The sequence below is a fragment of the Sander vitreus genome, chromosome 21 (genome assembly GCF_031162955.1).
Source record: "Sander vitreus isolate 19-12246 chromosome 21, sanVit1, whole genome shotgun sequence".
Taxonomy (NCBI): Eukaryota; Metazoa; Chordata; class Actinopteri; order Perciformes; family Percidae; genus Sander; species Sander vitreus.
In genome coordinates, this window is record NC_135875.1 from 2857938 (window position 1) to 2875292 (window position 17355).

The window sequence follows — 17355 nt, forward strand, 5'->3', positions numbered from 1 at the left end:
TTCACTGAGAAAGAGCGAAGAGTGTGAGGAAAGACGCAGACCTGAGAGAGCTTCTCATTTTTGGAGTAACTAGAGTAGATGACTGGACTTTTGCTGTCACTTTTAATAATTGTGGGAAGTAAACCTACGTGATTCTGGGAAAAGTAAGTGCCTTTTTTCAGAGCACATTTCGCTAGTGTACCAGAGTCTGGTAGGACCAGGCTAATGTACCAGAGTCTGGTAGGACCAGGCTAATGGACCAGAGTCTGGTAGGACCAGGCTAATGTACCAGAGTCTGGTAGGACCAGGCTAATGTACCAGAGTCTGGTAGGACCAGGCTAATGGACCAGAGTCTGGTAGGACCAGGCTAATGTACCAGAGTCTGGTAGGACCAGGCTAATGGACCAGAGTCTGGTAGGACCAGGCTAGTGTACCAGAGTCTGGTAGGACCAGGCTAGAAGATCGGTACCTTCTTGAGGAACAGGCTGAGCAGCGGTAAAGAGCTGCGTCCCCGTGCTTCATCCACCAGGTTGGAGAAACGCTCCACTGTCATCGTCTCGGGGAGAGTCCAGAAGGTGGAGCGATGTGTCGGGCAGTCGGAGGGGAGCGACAACATGGGCCCAGGATCCTTGAAGAGGAGATTCAATAGGGCACTTCCAGCGAGTCCGTCGTCGCCACTGATACGCTCCTGAGCTTCAGATAGATTCGCCTGCAAATCCTGAAAACAGGCAACATGTTATCACCCAAAACGTCTTGGGTGTCTTTCTTTTGAAAAGGTCCCTAGTAGTATTGATTCTGGTACTAATCAATCACGGATCAGTTTTAAAAAAAAAGATGAAACAGATTACAGATCTGACATCTTTAACAGATAGCAGCTATACATAATCAAATGTTCTCACATGATATTAATCATGCAAAATATTTTAGAAAGGTTTTTAACAACTGATCTTTTTACATTCACTTTTATGAATTTTACCTATTGATAAATTAACTCTACATTTATGATCTCTTTGGTCTTTGACTCAAATCAACCTATCACAGTTACAGACATCACAGGCAATCAATGTACTGCTTTTAAATACAATGTACTCCTTACTTGAAGTACTGGGTTGATGGCAGAATCACAGACGAGCTTCTCCCAATGTTGCCGTTTCTGTCTGGAGGACAGATCGGGAATCGCTCCGCGGGAACCTTTGTTAACATTCAGATAGATTAGATAAGATATAAGATACACTTTATTGTCCCCGAAGGGAAATTACTTTTGGACTTTGTCCGTTCCGCAGCTTTACAAAGACAACACAAAATACAGAAAATAAGCATCTCTCAACACATACTCTCATGCAACACAAAACATACTCTCATATACATTAGACAGGTCCCTATATAGTAATACTCTCATATACATTAGACAGGTCCCTATATAGTAATACTCTCATATACATTAGACAGGTCCCTATATAGTAATACTCTCATATACATTAGACAGGTCCCTATATAGTAATACTCTCATATACATTAGACAGATACCTATATAGTAATACTCTCATATACATTAGACAGATACCTATATAGTAATACTCTCATATACATTAGACAGATACCTATATAGTAATACTCTCATATACATTAGACAGATACCTATATAGTAATACTCTCATATACATTAGACAGGTACCTATGTAGTAATACTCTCATATACATTAGACAGGTACCTATGTAGTAATACTCTCATATACATTAGACAGGTACCTATGTAGTAAGCACATTATCTACTTTCATTGGCATTTTTGAATTGAACAACTCCGTCGGCTGCATTCTCTGCAATAAGTGTAGCACAGCAGAGTTATGTATGTTTTTGATTTGATTTGATTTATTTTATCACATATATAAGAAAAAAAGCAATGATAAATGTACGAGACATGAAGTAAAAAAGACAAAGGAAAACCCAGGAAAAACGTCTTTGGCATGTTGGCTTCCCTAGAATAATTCAACAATAGGTAGCAGTAAATAAAATGTAACAAAAGAGCATATAGTCTATGTTAAAGGGACAGAAGAAAAGAACAATTTATTGAGGAGAGAAAATAAAGAGAGAAGAAAGTCAAAATAAATCAACAAAACCAACATGGTGGAAATGGTTGGAAAGTCACCTGGAGTGAATTCTGTGCAGGTGTTGAGGATCAGATGAACTGTCACCGCTGTGTTGTCCATGTTCTGATCCAGCGTCCGCCCCAACACATGCATGTCTGTTTCCAGGTGGTTCCACAGGAAGTTGGAAACATCACGGGGCCCGGGGTGGATCATGTCACTGACTCCCTACAACAACATCACCACAGGAGGGTCATTACATGATCCAATACCACTGATGTGTCAAATCTGGTGCAAATGTTGTCACGATTGTGGGTTTCTGTTGTAGTTTTTCCTGTTTAATTTTGTAGTCTCTCTCTCTCTCTCTATGTCTTGTTTTACTTCCTGTCTTCTGCTTTCCCGCCTTTCTGATTGTCTGCCCCCGCCCTGATGTGTTTCAAAGCGACTAGCGACAAATCTGCCGACTTTCTGTAGAAAAGATGCCAGTATTGTCCGGCGAGCACCCCTCTCTTGTGGTCGCCAAAACATTCACTTCTCTCTTCTGTTCTGCTCTCGCCTCATGTGCAGCAGCACTGCGGGCAGGTAGAAAGGGGAGAGGGGACAGGGTGCGGGGGCTGGTGTAGGTACGAGAGACAGCGGGACGCGGCGAGAGAAAGACGCCGCTGAGCAGGCCTGGCCCTGGGCAAGACAGCCTTTTTTAAGAATTCTTTATCAATCTTTTTCCCTCCCTTTGTAGAATTTTTACTTAAAATATAGGCTACCTAAGTAATAATGATAATTTGATATAAATGTAATGCAATTATTTGGCTAAAGATTTCTATTTCTTTCTATCTACCTTGCTGACACAACCACTAAGCGTTATGCAAATGATTGCGTAATGACGTCACAAATATGCAAATGAGTGTATGACGTCATCTAGCTTTTTTGGGGTTTATCTTCGTTTGTACCTGCCTGCCTTCCTCAGGACACCTTATGTTGTAAGTCTTTTGTTTTTCCTCTACTCTGCATTTTTGGGTCCAAGCCTCGCATTCCTGACACATGTAGCTTTATGCCGACCGTACACCAAACAACTTCAAGCAATTCCTCAGTCGCAGACTTTTTTCCTCGCCCGTCGTTTTCAATCGTTTGGTGTAAGGTAGTCCTAAAACTCAGTCCCAGTCCCAGTCTTTTCCCCGTGTGGACGATCAAACAAAATCAAATGTGTTTGATGTTATCCTAAGTTTGAAGTCTCGGTAGTGAAGTTAAATCATGTGAACATCGTCAACAACCAATGGGTGCTCTCCCTCCAGCAACAAACAGGAAGCAGCAAACAGCTAGAGCCAGTGTTGTTAATGGTTGCTATGGCGCCACGCTAAGCTTAAAAGGGAAAGTTGCCAAGTCAACCCTTCTGAAGCGTGTCATCCAGCGGGAGTTTTACCGGCGGATAAACGCAGACCTCCGGGTACTGGAGACATTCATCTGCATGTATGGCAGAACAGAAAATCTGCAGACTTTCCCTCAAGTTACCAGCTAACGCTAGTGGTAGCGGGAGCGTGCCTATGTTTTTTCACTGAAAATTAGACTCTATGTTTCCACATTAATACTTCCCCTAACCCTAACATAGGGCTGTGGGAACATAGGGCCTAATTTTAAGAAAAATCTTAGAAATGTGGGAACATAGGGCTATGGGAACATAGGGCTGTGGGAACATAGGGCTGTGGGACCATTGGGCTGTGGGACCATTGGGCTGTGGGACCATTGGGCTGTGGGACCATTGGGCTGTGGGAACATTGGGCTGTGGGAACATAGGGCTGTGGGAACATAGGGCTGACCCCGTGGTAGCTAGCTAGCTTGGTTTAATTTTCAAAATGAATGTTGTTATAGTCTAGTCTTTAACGTTAGATGTGAGATGGTGTCAGACTTTACTTTTTTCAAAGTCTGTTTAAAGTCTTCTTGTGTATGGTGGGCATTAGTCTCACTCTGTTATTTCTTAAAGCGCCTTGGAGCATGGCGAGGTGTGTGAGCAGCCGCAGGATGCAGGACTGAGCAGAAGTCAGCTGTCTCTCCGGGGCTTCAGACCTCTGGCCAGCTTCTCCTAATACGTGTCCCGTCCGAGTTTGATCGCTGACACTTCATACACACAGGGAGGAACACCAATTAAACACAAACATTTGACTGAATACACAGAAAGCGTGTTGATTGAAGAGATTTACAGTATACCTTTGTTGTGTAAATCCCTTTACTGGGTTGTGGTTAATCCCACCAATTTCGACTCCACATTTGTGACATTTTGCTACAACCACCGGTCTCCCACACTATGGGACAATACAGAAGCATGTGTTATTTATTGAACCTTTGTTGAATTTTAAAAACGTTTGCCAAGAGGAACACAAAAACATCTCATACCTCTGTCACAACGAATGGATGTCCGTTGGCACAAGCTGCAAAAGATTTAAAAAAAACAAACATTATATATGCACTGATGATCAAAAAATAAACCTAAACCTTTATAAAGTCAAATACTTACAGTACAGCTGTGCTCTGTTGCCTTTAGTCAACCACTGCATGACTTCACTTGTGTGATCATCGGGCATTGTTGGCAGAAAGGAGTTCTTGGAGGAAAGGTAAGTTGAGTTAATGTGCTGCATTCATGGCAAATTGTTTGGAGTATGAGTAAGGTGTATTATATTCAGGCATTTTATTAAATGTATCAAGTGTTGGATTTCTAACCCTAACCCTAACCCTTAGTCATTTCTAAATCACATGAGGTCTCCTGGTAATACTAGACCCGTGCGAATAGGGCTTAAGTAGTACTAACCAAGAGTAAACTGACTGTATGTGTAAAATCGGTGGAGTGCCCCTTTAAGTAAGAGATAGGAGGTGTCTTACTGTAACATTCTGAGGCTGGGTGGCGATCTGATAAAGAGGAACCAGTAGAGGATTTCCACTGAGGATCACAGAGTCCAGATGGACCAGCAGCTCCAGGAGGGTTCGTCTCAGAGCCGAAAGACCCTCGCTGATTGTCAGAAAAGAACCCGCTCCACCGATCTGATTGGACAGAAGTGCAGTGCAGAACTCCCTGAACTCCTTTGACTTGACGTTTTTCAGGACGTTTTCCAGTCTCGCCAACTCCTGTAAGTGTTTACATAGAACCACGTGTTAAAAAGAGAAAGGAAATGAACAAAAGGCACACTTTACATCGGACATGATGTGTGCTGACCTGTGGGGAGTGAAGCGCGTTGAAGTCGGGGGTTTTGTAGCGGCAGGTGACCTGTCTGAACAAAGCCAGCGCCAGCAGACTGATCTGAGAGCCCTTCAGCTTCTGCAGAGGAAATGAAACAACACAAACGTGAAAGAGGAATATAGAAAGGCCTGAAGTTGATTGAAATGTTTGCTTTGGCAAAGAAATATGAACAGGTTTCTGAAAATGTAACGATCATGTTAGAGGTTTTTACCACCCTTTTTACTCCTACCAGTTACTGTTTAAGATGGGAAGTACCGCTGAAATGGCTATTTTTGGCGTTCCAGGGAAAGGTATACAAATGACAAGTAGACTAAAAGATGTGTTTGCCTTTGCAACTCTTCTTGCGCGGAGAAGGATTTTGTTAGAGTGGAAATCGGAAAACATTCACCCAAAGCTTCGGCTTGGATGAACGACCTGATGCTATTTCTAAAGTCAGAAAAGATTAAATATCCCAGCAGAGGGTCGATCCACAAATTCCATAAGAGATGGGATGCTTTGGTGTCTTATTTTGAAAGGCTCAAGACTCTTCCCGAAAATTAAGAAGGAACTGCATCCTCCATAACTAACCCTGAGCTCTCAGCACACTGGAGTATAATGATAAGAGCTGATGGCAAATTAGCCTATATACTTGTGCATCCACAGACATCCTTAATCCGTACCTCCTAAATATGTATTTTTTTTATATATACATTTTTTATATTGTTACTTTATTTTAATTTTTTTGTTTTTTTGTAGCACCTACTTGGTACAATACCCTGTATATATATTGGAAATAAGTACTTTTCTTTTTTTTCTTTTTCCTGTATAACTATTATTTGCATAGGCAGTATGAGGGGGTGGGGGGGAGCAAAAACAAAATGTCTGTTACCAAATGTCTGTAAGTAATTGCTGTTCTTTTTTGCAAGAAAAAAAAGATGGGAAGTACCCGATGGATAAAGACAGCAACTTATTCACATATTGTAACACTTTACTTTGACCTTATTTAGCATTTATAAGCAGCATACAAAGATTTAATAAATGGTTTATAACACACTATAATTTAGCTGTAAGCATGCATTTGGCAACAACCTTAAATCCTCCTTCTTACAACTATATTAAAGGGTGTTAAAAAGAAGACATTTTAATGTGTATACACAGTGCTTACAAATGCTAAGTGAAGGGAGTTAAAATAAAGTGGCCTTTCTGACATCTAGTGGTCATTAGGAGACATGACAGCGTCTACCGAAAACACCGAGGCAGGATCACTGATTCACCTTTTCTCTTCTAAACTACATTCACATTTTCATCAGCCTTCCTATCCGCTCTGGAGACACCAAAGCAGGCTTATTAGTAGTTATTACTCATAAACACTGCTCTGGACTGTTGATTTGTGTCTATCCTACCGTCTACTTTATTCCCTTATAATGCCCATATTTAATGCTGTCTTTTTAAACTTCATCCTTGCACTGCTATAGTTTTTATATCACTATACCTACTTTATTCTCTTATAATGTCCATATTTAATGCTGGTCTCTAGACTTCATCCTTGCACTATTGGACTTATTTGCACTACCACCATGACACCCCCTCTCATAGAGCACCTTACCATGCAGACTGAATCCCAGGGTCAGTCCCTGCCCTGTCACTGCAAGCCTCTCATGCTTATACATCCCTTAGTATATTCATGTGGATATTTTACTTAGTATCTTTTCTTGTCCATATTATTCATGTGGATTTGTTATTGTATCATGCTGTTTCTGTCTGTCTGTCTGTCTGTCTGTCTATGAATTTAACATTTTCATTGTTGATTATATATCCGGTCTGGAGTCTCTCTGACCTTTATTTCGGTCACGCAGGTGTCAGATCTGTTTTCCAGCAGAAGGCGGACCACGGCGTCTCTCACAGCTTGGTAAGGTGTCCCACAGCAGAGGAACTGGTCCACGTTAGTTGGAATCATCCTCTTTGAGAAAAACAAAAAAAAAAGATAAGATAAGATTTTAGTATTTCCTGCTAAATATTTCAATTCAACTTTGAGTTGAGTTTCAGACACATAGGTCCAAATCAGTATAAAAACATGTAAAACAGAACAACACGGACAAGACAAAAAGTTACATAAATATAATAATGCAATAGCTCAGTCAGTAGGGAGTTGGGTTGGGAACCGGAGTCCCCATATGGACCAAAGTATGGTGGTGGACTGGTAGCTGGAGAGGTGCCAGTTCACCTCCTGGGTACTGCCAAGGTGCTCTTGAGCAAGGCACCAAACCCCCAACTGCTCGGGGGGCTGTTCCATGTGCAGCCCCCCACTCTGACATCTCTCCATTAGTGCATGTATAGGTGCTGAGCATGTGTGTGTAATTCAGGCCTGTGTGTAATAGGTATAATAATAACAGAATGAAAACATTGTAATTTCCCCTGCGGGATTAATAAAGTATATATTATTATTAAAACACATACAGACATTTCTTCCAAGTGTACCTTGTGTCACTCTGTGTGGGGTCAGTTAAAGCCATTACAATTACATGTTTTGAATAAGTTAAGCGACACATACATTTGTACATAACATTTCTCAACACAGAATGAAAGGTGGGAACATTACTAGTCCAAAATATATGACTCGCAAGAAAGAAAAAAACTTTCTTGTTTCTCGTTTCAGTTTTTTTTCTGTAAGTTATTTTGTACCTGAAGTCGAAGGAGATCTGCAGGGAAGAGCCATCTCCAGGCCGGGTTGTTCATCAGGGACAGTATGTGGTCCGTACCGGAGAGTCTGTGGAGGGCTCGGAGCAGGTAAACCCTGTACCAGTCATTACCACAGTACTCACACACCGCCCTCACCTGCTGCAGGTACCGAGCCTCCGCCTCTTCATGTCCGCCTGCGTGTCATGAAGAAAAACATAAAAAGATGACACGGTCCTTTATTTCCCTTATTCATGAAACTATAGTACATCTGATGACATGTTATGTATTCATTTTATTGATGCATCAAATATCTATGCAACAATCTAAATTATTAAATTGGGGTGATTTAGAGCAGTGTTTCTCAAATGGGGGTACGTGTACCCCTAGGGGTACTCTGGAGGACTGCACGAGGTACGTGAGGTTTTTTGCAAAATGTTTTTCAGTTTCAAGGCTGTAGTTACTTCTACTGTCTTTTTTTCTCTTTTTCTTTTTTCGAGTTTTTTGTCGCACACTTGCAATTACCGCTTATCGCCATAAGTGCCGGCAAAGTGAATCAAAAACAGAGATCTTGGAGATTGTAACTTTAAGTTAAACCTAGTTCAGCAGCATTACACACCTTGGACTTCCTTGAGCAGCCCGGCTGCAGTGCTCAGACATATTCTCAGCCTGGCTATGCTGAGCAGGAACTCGGCTGGGTCTCGTTGTCGGTCTGGAGTCTGTTTCCTGGCAATCCGGCTCAGGAATCCAATGTCAGCTTGTCGTTGCTCTTCTCTGCTCCGTTCCACTTCCCTCGCTTCTGAGCACAACAGAGAGTCCTGAGAAAATTTTAAAAAAAAAGAAGAAAATACAGCATCAATAACAAGTGATGGCATTCGATTATGTTCAAATAAATGTTTTGCAGAAAATCCATGGTTAAAAAAACATTACTGAGAGAAGTGATGTCTGGGAAAGGCATGTCATCTTAACAGATAACGCCAAGAATAACAATAACAATCATGATAATCATCACTCTGAAGATAAAGTGTTGTTTGTGTCTTCTACCTGGAAGCAGTTGACAAACAGCAGGTAGAGTTCAGTACGGTCTTCTTTGTTCAGAAGATTCTCCTGCAGATTACTCAGGTACGTCTTAATGTGAGTCTTCACCTGCTCAAAACTGAGAGAACACCATTTACACACATGTAGTTCCTAGAAAAGTGTTCAGTGTTTCCTCTATGTTGATAGCATAGTGGCGGTGCGCCACGGTAAAATATCCAGCGCCACGGTATCAGAAATAGGGCAGACGCACAAAAGGGTTTCCGCTATGTACACCGTGCACCACCGCTCCTTCAGCTGTTAATGAAAAGTGATGACGTCGTTGTGCCGTCTGCTCTACTGAACTCAAGCGAACTGTCATCCGCTCTCTCTCCCCCTAGGGTGAGCTCTCTCTCCCCCTAGGGTGAGCAGAGCAACTGGAACAGTGACAGGACGTCATCACTCGCGAAGTCATGGCCACCAAATAAACAACAGGGCAGGTACTACTTCATTCAATAAGTGATTAACAGCGCCGAAAGCCGCGACATGAAATCCGCACTCACGCGGGTCCCGTGAATTTGACAGCTACAGTTTATTGGAAAATAGTGTTGGGCACACTGACTTTGATGACTTCACTGTTTATCAGACCCCAGATGAGACAAGAAGCTAACGTTAGCTAACGCTGCGGTGACGGCCCCTCTGCCTCTGACTCCCCGCTGCAGGAGACTGTGTGTATTCCTCCGACACGCTGTATTAACGTTACTGTTTTAAAACCGTTTTCCAGGTTAGTGGGGGGTGCATACCGCTCAAAACCAACATGAAAAATGTAGCTAGTAATGTTCACTCAGCGTTTAGTTTTGTTGTTAAACTGTGTGTAAAATGAGCGGTGACGTTAAATCACCCTACGGTACCGTCTATTTTCTGGATGGTTTCAAGGTAACGGTCGGCAGCTAGCTAACATTAGCAGATAAGCCCGTACACTGACGTCCATTCAATTTATCTCCAATTTTTGTCATTTGTTTTTGAATGAATGCATCACTATGTAGCAAGTGCTTGTTTCGTCACTGTCAGTTTCACTAGTTGTGGAAAGTATACTGTACTTTTTCTTATTTTCCTAATGGGGTGTTTTAGACTTTTAAAAGAACATTTGACAAACCGTTAGAGTACTTCCTCCCCTCACCTGTCCTGCAGCAGCAGCTTTGGCAGCACAGATCGCACCACCGGACTGTTATCCACACACTCCAGGAAAGGAGTGAGCTCTCTGGTCCGGTACACGTCTCCTGCATCACACAAAAAGGATGAACGCCTCATTATCGCAGCATCATCTATTATCTAGTTCAGGGGTGTCAAACTCAACTTCCCTAAGGGCCACACTGGAACATGAGAATCACATCAGGGGCCAGACATGTAGAGTTTATTGCTTTGATGTCATTGAAAAAGTCAAAAATCTTTGACTGTATTATTGCATGTCTCATCAAGTCTTCTCACTTACAGTTTGGTCGACAAAAATGTGCGGCTGGGTTAGCTCAGCTGGTAGAGCAGGCACACTTGTATAGAGGTGTATACCTCGACGCAGAAGGTCCAGGGTTTGAGTCTGACCTGTGACGATTTCCTGCATGTCATCCTCCTCTCTCTCCCCTTTCATATCTAGCTGTTCTTTCCATTAAAGGCTGAAATGCCCCAAAAAATGTCAAAGAAAATGCCAAAAAACGGTCAAATGCTGTGAAAGCGTCAAAAACGTTGAAAAACTTGCCAAAAAACTAGGCGGGGCAAAAGTTATTGTGAACCTATATTGAGATGGGGGCCAGATCACAATTTGCCAGAGGCCGGATTTGGTCCGCGGGCCTCGAGTTTGACAGGTGTGATCTAGTTATTATCTGTATATGATTTTTTAAATTTTTTTTAATTTGTCTTTTAAAGTATGTTGAGTGTTCAAGAAGAATAAAAATATGTAAATAAATAAATAACACTCACCGTTAGCAGAGACGACTAAGGAGAAGAGCAGCTCCACCACTCCGTCTCCGGGCGTCTGTCCCTCTGACAGACAGAACCTGGACACCACCTCCAGGAAGAAGGAGTTACAGCAGTCCCGGATCGCTGCTTGCTGCTGAAGTGCTGCCCTGAACCATGGGAAGGAAAGTTACTGAGAGTTTTAAGATTTAGTGGACAACTGTATCTGATAGCCAGGCACCTTGGTTCTTTAAAAAAAATATATATATATTCTTAATTGTCATATACACATAAAGGGCCCTATCTTGCACCCGGTGCAGCGCAGCGCACAGCCTGACGCAAGTGTCTTTGCTAGTTTAAGAACAACGCAGTAGTCAATTTCCCGTCCAGCGCCTACGTTGTTTAAATAGCAAATGCACCTGCGCCCATCTGTGCGCCCATGGGGGTGCTGGTCTTACAGGGAGGTGTGTTCAGGTGCATTCTTGGCGTATTGCTATCTTGAGGCAGCGGGAAGTGATGGCGCCATTGACCAACAAAAACCTGGTCTAAAGTCAATAACGCAGCATTTCATTGTTATTTTAACAGCAAATTAATAAAATGCGCCTAGGCTTATGCACAGCGCACACACACTATGCTTGTTACACACACAGGGAAGCGCAGCAGCACACACACATGCAAAAGATTGAAAATAAAAAATATTACACTGCAAATCCTCCATCATAATAGCAATGCTCCAAGGTCCAAAATGTAGTGTAATGTAAGTTGTACCAGAAAACATTTACTAGAAAAAAAATAATTCTGAACACACTTGATGGTTTGAGAAACAGTCGGCTTGAAGTCGGTCAGCAGGTCTTCCCTGCATTTAGGACAACGACGTCCTCGTAGCTGAATGCAGTTCTGGACACACGACAGACATAAGACGTGCTGGCAGGGCAGCACGGCCGGCTCTGTGAGCTCCGACAGGCAAACTGGGCAAGAAATGCCAAACCTTGCCAGAACAAAACATCAAGAGAGATGAATTAATTAGATGCTTAAAATAATTATGGCGAGATGTTTCTATACATTAAGTCCAGATGTTCTCTTAGGCGTCATTCAGACTGCCTGCGTTGCCTGTCAGACGGTCGGGCAAAAACGCAGGTCTTTCCATCTTTCCATTCATTTTAAATGGGGGTAGTGCATTTAGGCTTAAGGCGGTGAAAAGTTGAAAACGACTTAGACCTTCCTCCACAGCGCTGCGGAGGAGGGTCTGGCTAGTCCACACAGCATTCTGGGATGGGAGAGAAACGTGCTCTGGTTTATTGGCATTTGTTTAAACCAATCACAATCGTCTTGGGCGGCGCTAAGCGCCCGGACGGAGCCACGGTGCCTCTGCTAAATAGCCTCTGGAAGGAACTTGTTTTGGTGGAACGTGCGTACGTTCAAAAGTAGTTTTAGTCGTGCAAAAAAAGGAGTTTAGAATTAAACACAAAGGAAGATAACGGACAAAATGTCTAAATCTATAAACAATCTGACAGAAAACAGTAGTTGTGAAATATAAAGTCTACTTATGCTACATTGGGGGGTTAAAGAAAACAACAGGACGTCACACAAATGGGCCGTTTCATTTACACTCCCCCTGCCGCACAACCCTGCGGCAGATTCTTTTGGTCTGAACGTAGCTTTAAAACGGACGTACCTCAGATCCGTGCTGATACACTCGTCGTAAAAACAGTTGAGGATCCGGATGAGCTTCTGCAGTGTGTCCACGCTCCTCACATCAGGAGACTCCTTCATCATCTGTTAGAAAATTTGAAAAAAATATCAGAAAACATCTCCCGCCCGTCCGACTGCTTAAAAATAAACATTTCCCTGTAATAAAGGCTGCTTCTGCAAACACAATAAGAAATCTGATAAACATTTATAATTTAAAAAAAAAGGTGCATTCACCTTCAGGGATAAAAAAGCAGAGGTGCCATTTCACACAGCAAATAGTAGTGTTGTTTAGGATGTTACCATAAATAATAAATAAATAATAAATGTATGCGGATCTGGAGGCTTAACAACTCACCTAACTTATTCCCAGGGGGAAACCTCTTTCAGTCATATAAAGATGAAAACACAGACCCACAAAACCATTTTACTCACGTTCAGGTGAAGGTTGCAGTGTTTGAGAGCCAGTTCTTTGAATCTGGAGTCATTCTGTTTAACTCTGAAAAGGACGTGCTGGATGAAAGATGCAACAACCAGCATCCCGTGCCACAATGACCTGAAAGGCCAAATTAAGTTATAAATAAACCTTGAAACACACACTAACAATGTTTTTTCCTTGCTGTACATCTGGCCAGACTCACCGTATGGAGTCCAGATGTTGCAGACAGCCAGGGCTGCAGAGGGTTCTGTATTTCTGACCGAACACTCTATCTAGACACGGCTGCAGAAACTCCACTCTGTTCACAAAGAGCTCGCACTCGTGCACAGACGTCACAGTCAGCAGTTTGGTCTGCTCAACACAGACGCCCAGAGCTAGAATGTCCTCCATCTGCCATACGTTAACATTGTTATAGTTATCATGTTATCAACTGTAGGATGTTAATGATGCTTAGCATTTAAAGTTGATCATGTTAGAATTCTACATTATCACCAGTCTCACAGTACAACAAAGGGTGACAGGAATGCTGCCAGTTATAAAGCTTTCCCATCATAAACCAAACTAACAAGTGGAAGTTTGACTTGTTGCTGACACCAGTTGAAACACTAGTGTCTGTGTTTTAAGTACCTATGCTTCCAAATTAAGGGTGTCATGATTCTCCAAATCCACAATTCCATTTTAACTTTCAATTGTTACATCATGATTTGATTCAATTTTTTGATTCAATCATTCCATTTCAACGGCAGAAGGGTACTGTGCAACAACAGTGTGAGTTTCTCAGTTGATTTTAGAGGTAATTGAATGCACCATTAGTTTAACGAGGTGTACCTGAAGGCACCATGGAGTCCTGTCAGAGCCCAGTTTCCATTACTCACTTACGGGAAGGCAAAATGTTGCCACACTGGTGACTTCAGGGAAGCAGGAGAATTTTCGAGTTCTTTGGTTTCTCCATCTTCTCCAACCCTGTGTCTTTAGCTGCATAATACTAGCTGGTAAGCTACGCTGGGTCTGCCGAGTTTTTCTTCGTACGTGCGCAAGTAGATGAGGATGGAGATGGAAAAAAATACTGGGGGAATTGCCGATCGCTGACCACTTCATCTTTCAACAAACACATGCAAAAGTCACCGTTTAGAGATAGGTTTAAGGTTATTCTCACCATTTCTTGGGGCTCCCTCTTTGAGCCCTGCTTAAAGACATCGGTGGCTAGCTGGGGCTGCAGCAGAAATATGTGGCAGAGAGTGTCCAGTCTGGGGGCAAAATGTCTGGCAGCAGCAAATATCCAAGAAGGAGAAAGCTCAGTGACGGCACCCATGGACGTCTGAAGCTCAGACACACAGCCCAACATGGCCCCGGTGAGCACCTTTACATGAAATGTGTAGAAAGTCAAGACTATTACCGGCTGTTCCCAAAATATGTGTTACCTAAATGTGTGACTTTTGTTACAAGCAAAAAGAATGATTGCTTTAACTTGGATGAGGATGGGTAAACCAAGTATCGCACAGTGGTTTAAGGAACTATCTTTATGTTTAGCCTGAGAAAAAATAACATACAAAAAGTACCATTAAAGATCATTGGGAGATGTTCCTAAAAGTTCAGGGACAATACATAGATTATATTAAGAACAATGATTTATATCACTGGGGTAGAGAAACCACACCCCCTGCATAACATGGTCATATTAACTTCAAATCTGGATTGTTTTATGTCATTTGGATGGACTCTCATTGCCTATACTGTATACACATGCAGAAAATACTGCACATATGTGTCACTTTGTATTTCGACTTTAATTTGTTTTGTATAAGTTAAAACTCAATAAACATACAGTATTGTTGAAAAAAAAATGTGTGACTCCTCTTGTCCGTACCCTAAGCTCGTCCTTTGACTTGATCTTCATCGAGAGCAGCAGAAAGTCTTGTAGAAAGAGGTGGCCATACTCGGATCTCTCCTCGTCTGAGAGTTTCTGAAGGTGGCTGCCCAGCTTGCTGTTAGTGAAGGTGCTCACAAACTGGACAATCCTCCCTGTGCCATCCTCTTTTGTTACTGAGGATCAGTCATAAGAGCCAGAAAAACATTAGAAACCATATCACACCATATATACTTAATGTGTTCATGAGTTTATACATTTAGCTGTAAAAAATACGAGATTGAGGCAAACCTGGCATGAATTCCGATTCTTCCCACAAGCCTTCAAGGTGCATATGGATGAGCCAGCTGAACGGGGCAGCGCAGGCTTGGTCTTCACCATCCAACATGAAGTAGTGATTCACAAGCACTTCCTGGTCTGATTCACTAGAAATTGTATTAATCAAAAAAGAACTATGACTTTTGTTATTTAAAGTTAATGCATGAATTATAAAGAAGTATTGATCCACAATACCTTGGGTTTTGGAGAGGTGTTTGGCTAAAAATCTGTGCATCTGCCAGGATGTCCAACCACAGCTTTATCAGGCCCTGGCTGAGCCGGTTATCAGAGAGCAGGTCTAGATTTGCATACCTGTCCATAATCTCCAAAATGCTGGCCAAGATTGGAGTCACAGTGGACTGAAGAGAGCGCCACAGCGTATGTCTGTCAGTAAAAGACACAAAAGAAAGCTGCATGTGATCAAATCATTGACTGGAAATACGAAAGCACTTAACACATAAAGTGCCAATCTTTCAAAATGTACATAGTGAAATTCTAAGATCCACAACTGGAATTGAATACGCAAAACAAATCACTTGATCCTTTTCCAGTTGCTTCATCTTTATTATTTACACGTTTTCAAGTCATCCTGCTAACATTTCTTTACCTCAGAGTTCCCCCCTCCTGCAGAGCCTGGCGTTTCTTGGCCTCTCTGCTCATCCACTCCTTAGGAGAGCTCATCATTACTTCTCTCTGTGCGATACCCTCTGCCAGTCTACTCAACAACACCTTCTGAAAGTGAGCTTTAATATAGTTGAAATCCATCAGAAACAAGACAGAAATGCAACAAGACTGCTAGAATGTATTTGCTCTAATCAAAGTCAGATGTTCTTATAGACAAAATGGATAGACAAACCCTGTCAAATAAATTCTGGCCAGTTCTATAGTATTAATATACATAGAATTTGCCAGAATTTATTTGACAGGGTTTGTCTATGCTATGCATTTTTTGCATAGACATCATATTATCATTCTTAGATGATAATATTTACCTCCTATTCGCACTTGACCGGTTCCAAGAAGAGTCAGAAGGATGTGCATCCGCTGCATGCTACGTGATGTCACACCGTCGGGGTCCCTCAGCAAACCCACAGCTTTTTGGATACATGACCTCACTAAGGATAAGCTGTCGAGGTGGGCTTTATCTCCCTGTGCACAAACACAATTAAATGTATTTTACGCTAGCACAACACAAGGTTTATTCACATACAAACTGAGACATTTGTATCTACCTGAGAGTCTTTTCTTTCCCTCACCGTTTCTCCATCTCCACGGTGTTCTATTAAAGATCGAGAAGACAACATTAGCCTAGCGAACAGTGAAACCACTGTCCTTCCCATTCGTAACACAACACTTGTTAATACCCAGAAGATGTACAGTTTCTACCTGACATGAGTAGGTGGCTAATGAGAGTTCCATGGAAATCCAACAGGTTCAGGCTCATGTCCTCTGAATCCCTCAGGTCATCAATATGCACTGACTGCCAGACTCCTTTGATACAAAAGACAAAAACATGGCTTTATCCTGTTGTACATCATGTATAATGCAAATAACGGTAATGCAATAATGATCATATTCCACTTAGTATTCACCTCCTTGGAAACCAATGTACTGCGATTGACTTGGGATCCTAGAAACCTTCACAATAAAAATCACCCTACAGGTCTGATGATTTAGAGACATCAAGTAATTCATGGTGCAATATCTGGAAGCAGAGGAAATCATAAGGACATCTGAAACACCTGCAATGTCATTCTTTCCACTGAGCATGCATAGAATCATATTGCAATTTTGACATTGAGCCCTACTTTGCTGATGCTATGAGCTCATCACTGCAGTCGGATTCCTCGAGGTCCATCTGGATTAACACGATGTGAAGAGAGTGGCCAGCATTTTGAAGGAAGCCCCTAACATAGAAAGAAAAGTAAGATAAAGATTAAAAGACAAAAATAAAATTAAAAAGTGATGCTGCTGTTATCTGAACAGTTAGTACCGTATCTTGTTGCAGAAGGACACCTCAGTGTCAAACTGGTGGAGCGAAAGCAGGAGGATCCTGTCCGTGTGCAGTCCTACAGCATGGGCTACAACCTTGACATCTAACTTGGTTAGCAAGCTGGAGAATGTCGTTATCTGTGC

The 17355-nt window shown here is 42.1% G+C and overlaps 1 protein-coding gene across 2 annotated transcripts in view; it reads right to left on the reverse strand.

Moving 5' to 3' along the window:
* rnf213b (ring finger protein 213b) overlaps positions 1–17355 on the reverse strand; it is a 52643-nt gene that overhangs the window by 11014 nt on the left and 24274 nt on the right. For both annotated transcript variants that reach the window (XM_078278575.1, XM_078278574.1), the window contains exons 27-56: positions 17213–17349; positions 17028–17126; positions 16812–16924; positions 16606–16710; positions 16452–16498; positions 16212–16368; positions 15827–15962; positions 15415–15603; positions 15193–15326; positions 14902–15077; positions 14191–14394; positions 13237–13424; positions 13031–13151; positions 12582–12682; positions 11715–11894; positions 10931–11076; positions 10137–10236; positions 8987–9098; positions 8562–8760; positions 7949–8139; positions 7104–7226; positions 5264–5365; positions 4933–5175; positions 4571–4655; positions 4450–4484; positions 4264–4358; positions 4023–4173; positions 2127–2292; positions 1076–1170; positions 449–697 (exon numbers count right to left, since the gene is read on the reverse strand). In XM_078278575.1, the coding sequence (XP_078134701.1) occupies positions 449–697; positions 1076–1170; positions 2127–2292; positions 4023–4173; positions 4264–4358; positions 4450–4484; positions 4571–4655; positions 4933–5175; positions 5264–5365; positions 7104–7226; positions 7949–8139; positions 8562–8760; positions 8987–9098; positions 10137–10236; positions 10931–11076; positions 11715–11894; positions 12582–12682; positions 13031–13151; positions 13237–13424; positions 14191–14394; positions 14902–15077; positions 15193–15326; positions 15415–15603; positions 15827–15962; positions 16212–16368; positions 16452–16498; positions 16606–16710; positions 16812–16924; positions 17028–17126; positions 17213–17349 (4179 nt within the window). The remainder of the gene's footprint in view (positions 1–448; positions 698–1075; positions 1171–2126; positions 2293–4022; positions 4174–4263; positions 4359–4449; positions 4485–4570; positions 4656–4932; positions 5176–5263; positions 5366–7103; positions 7227–7948; positions 8140–8561; positions 8761–8986; positions 9099–10136; positions 10237–10930; positions 11077–11714; positions 11895–12581; positions 12683–13030; positions 13152–13236; positions 13425–14190; positions 14395–14901; positions 15078–15192; positions 15327–15414; positions 15604–15826; positions 15963–16211; positions 16369–16451; positions 16499–16605; positions 16711–16811; positions 16925–17027; positions 17127–17212; positions 17350–17355) is intronic.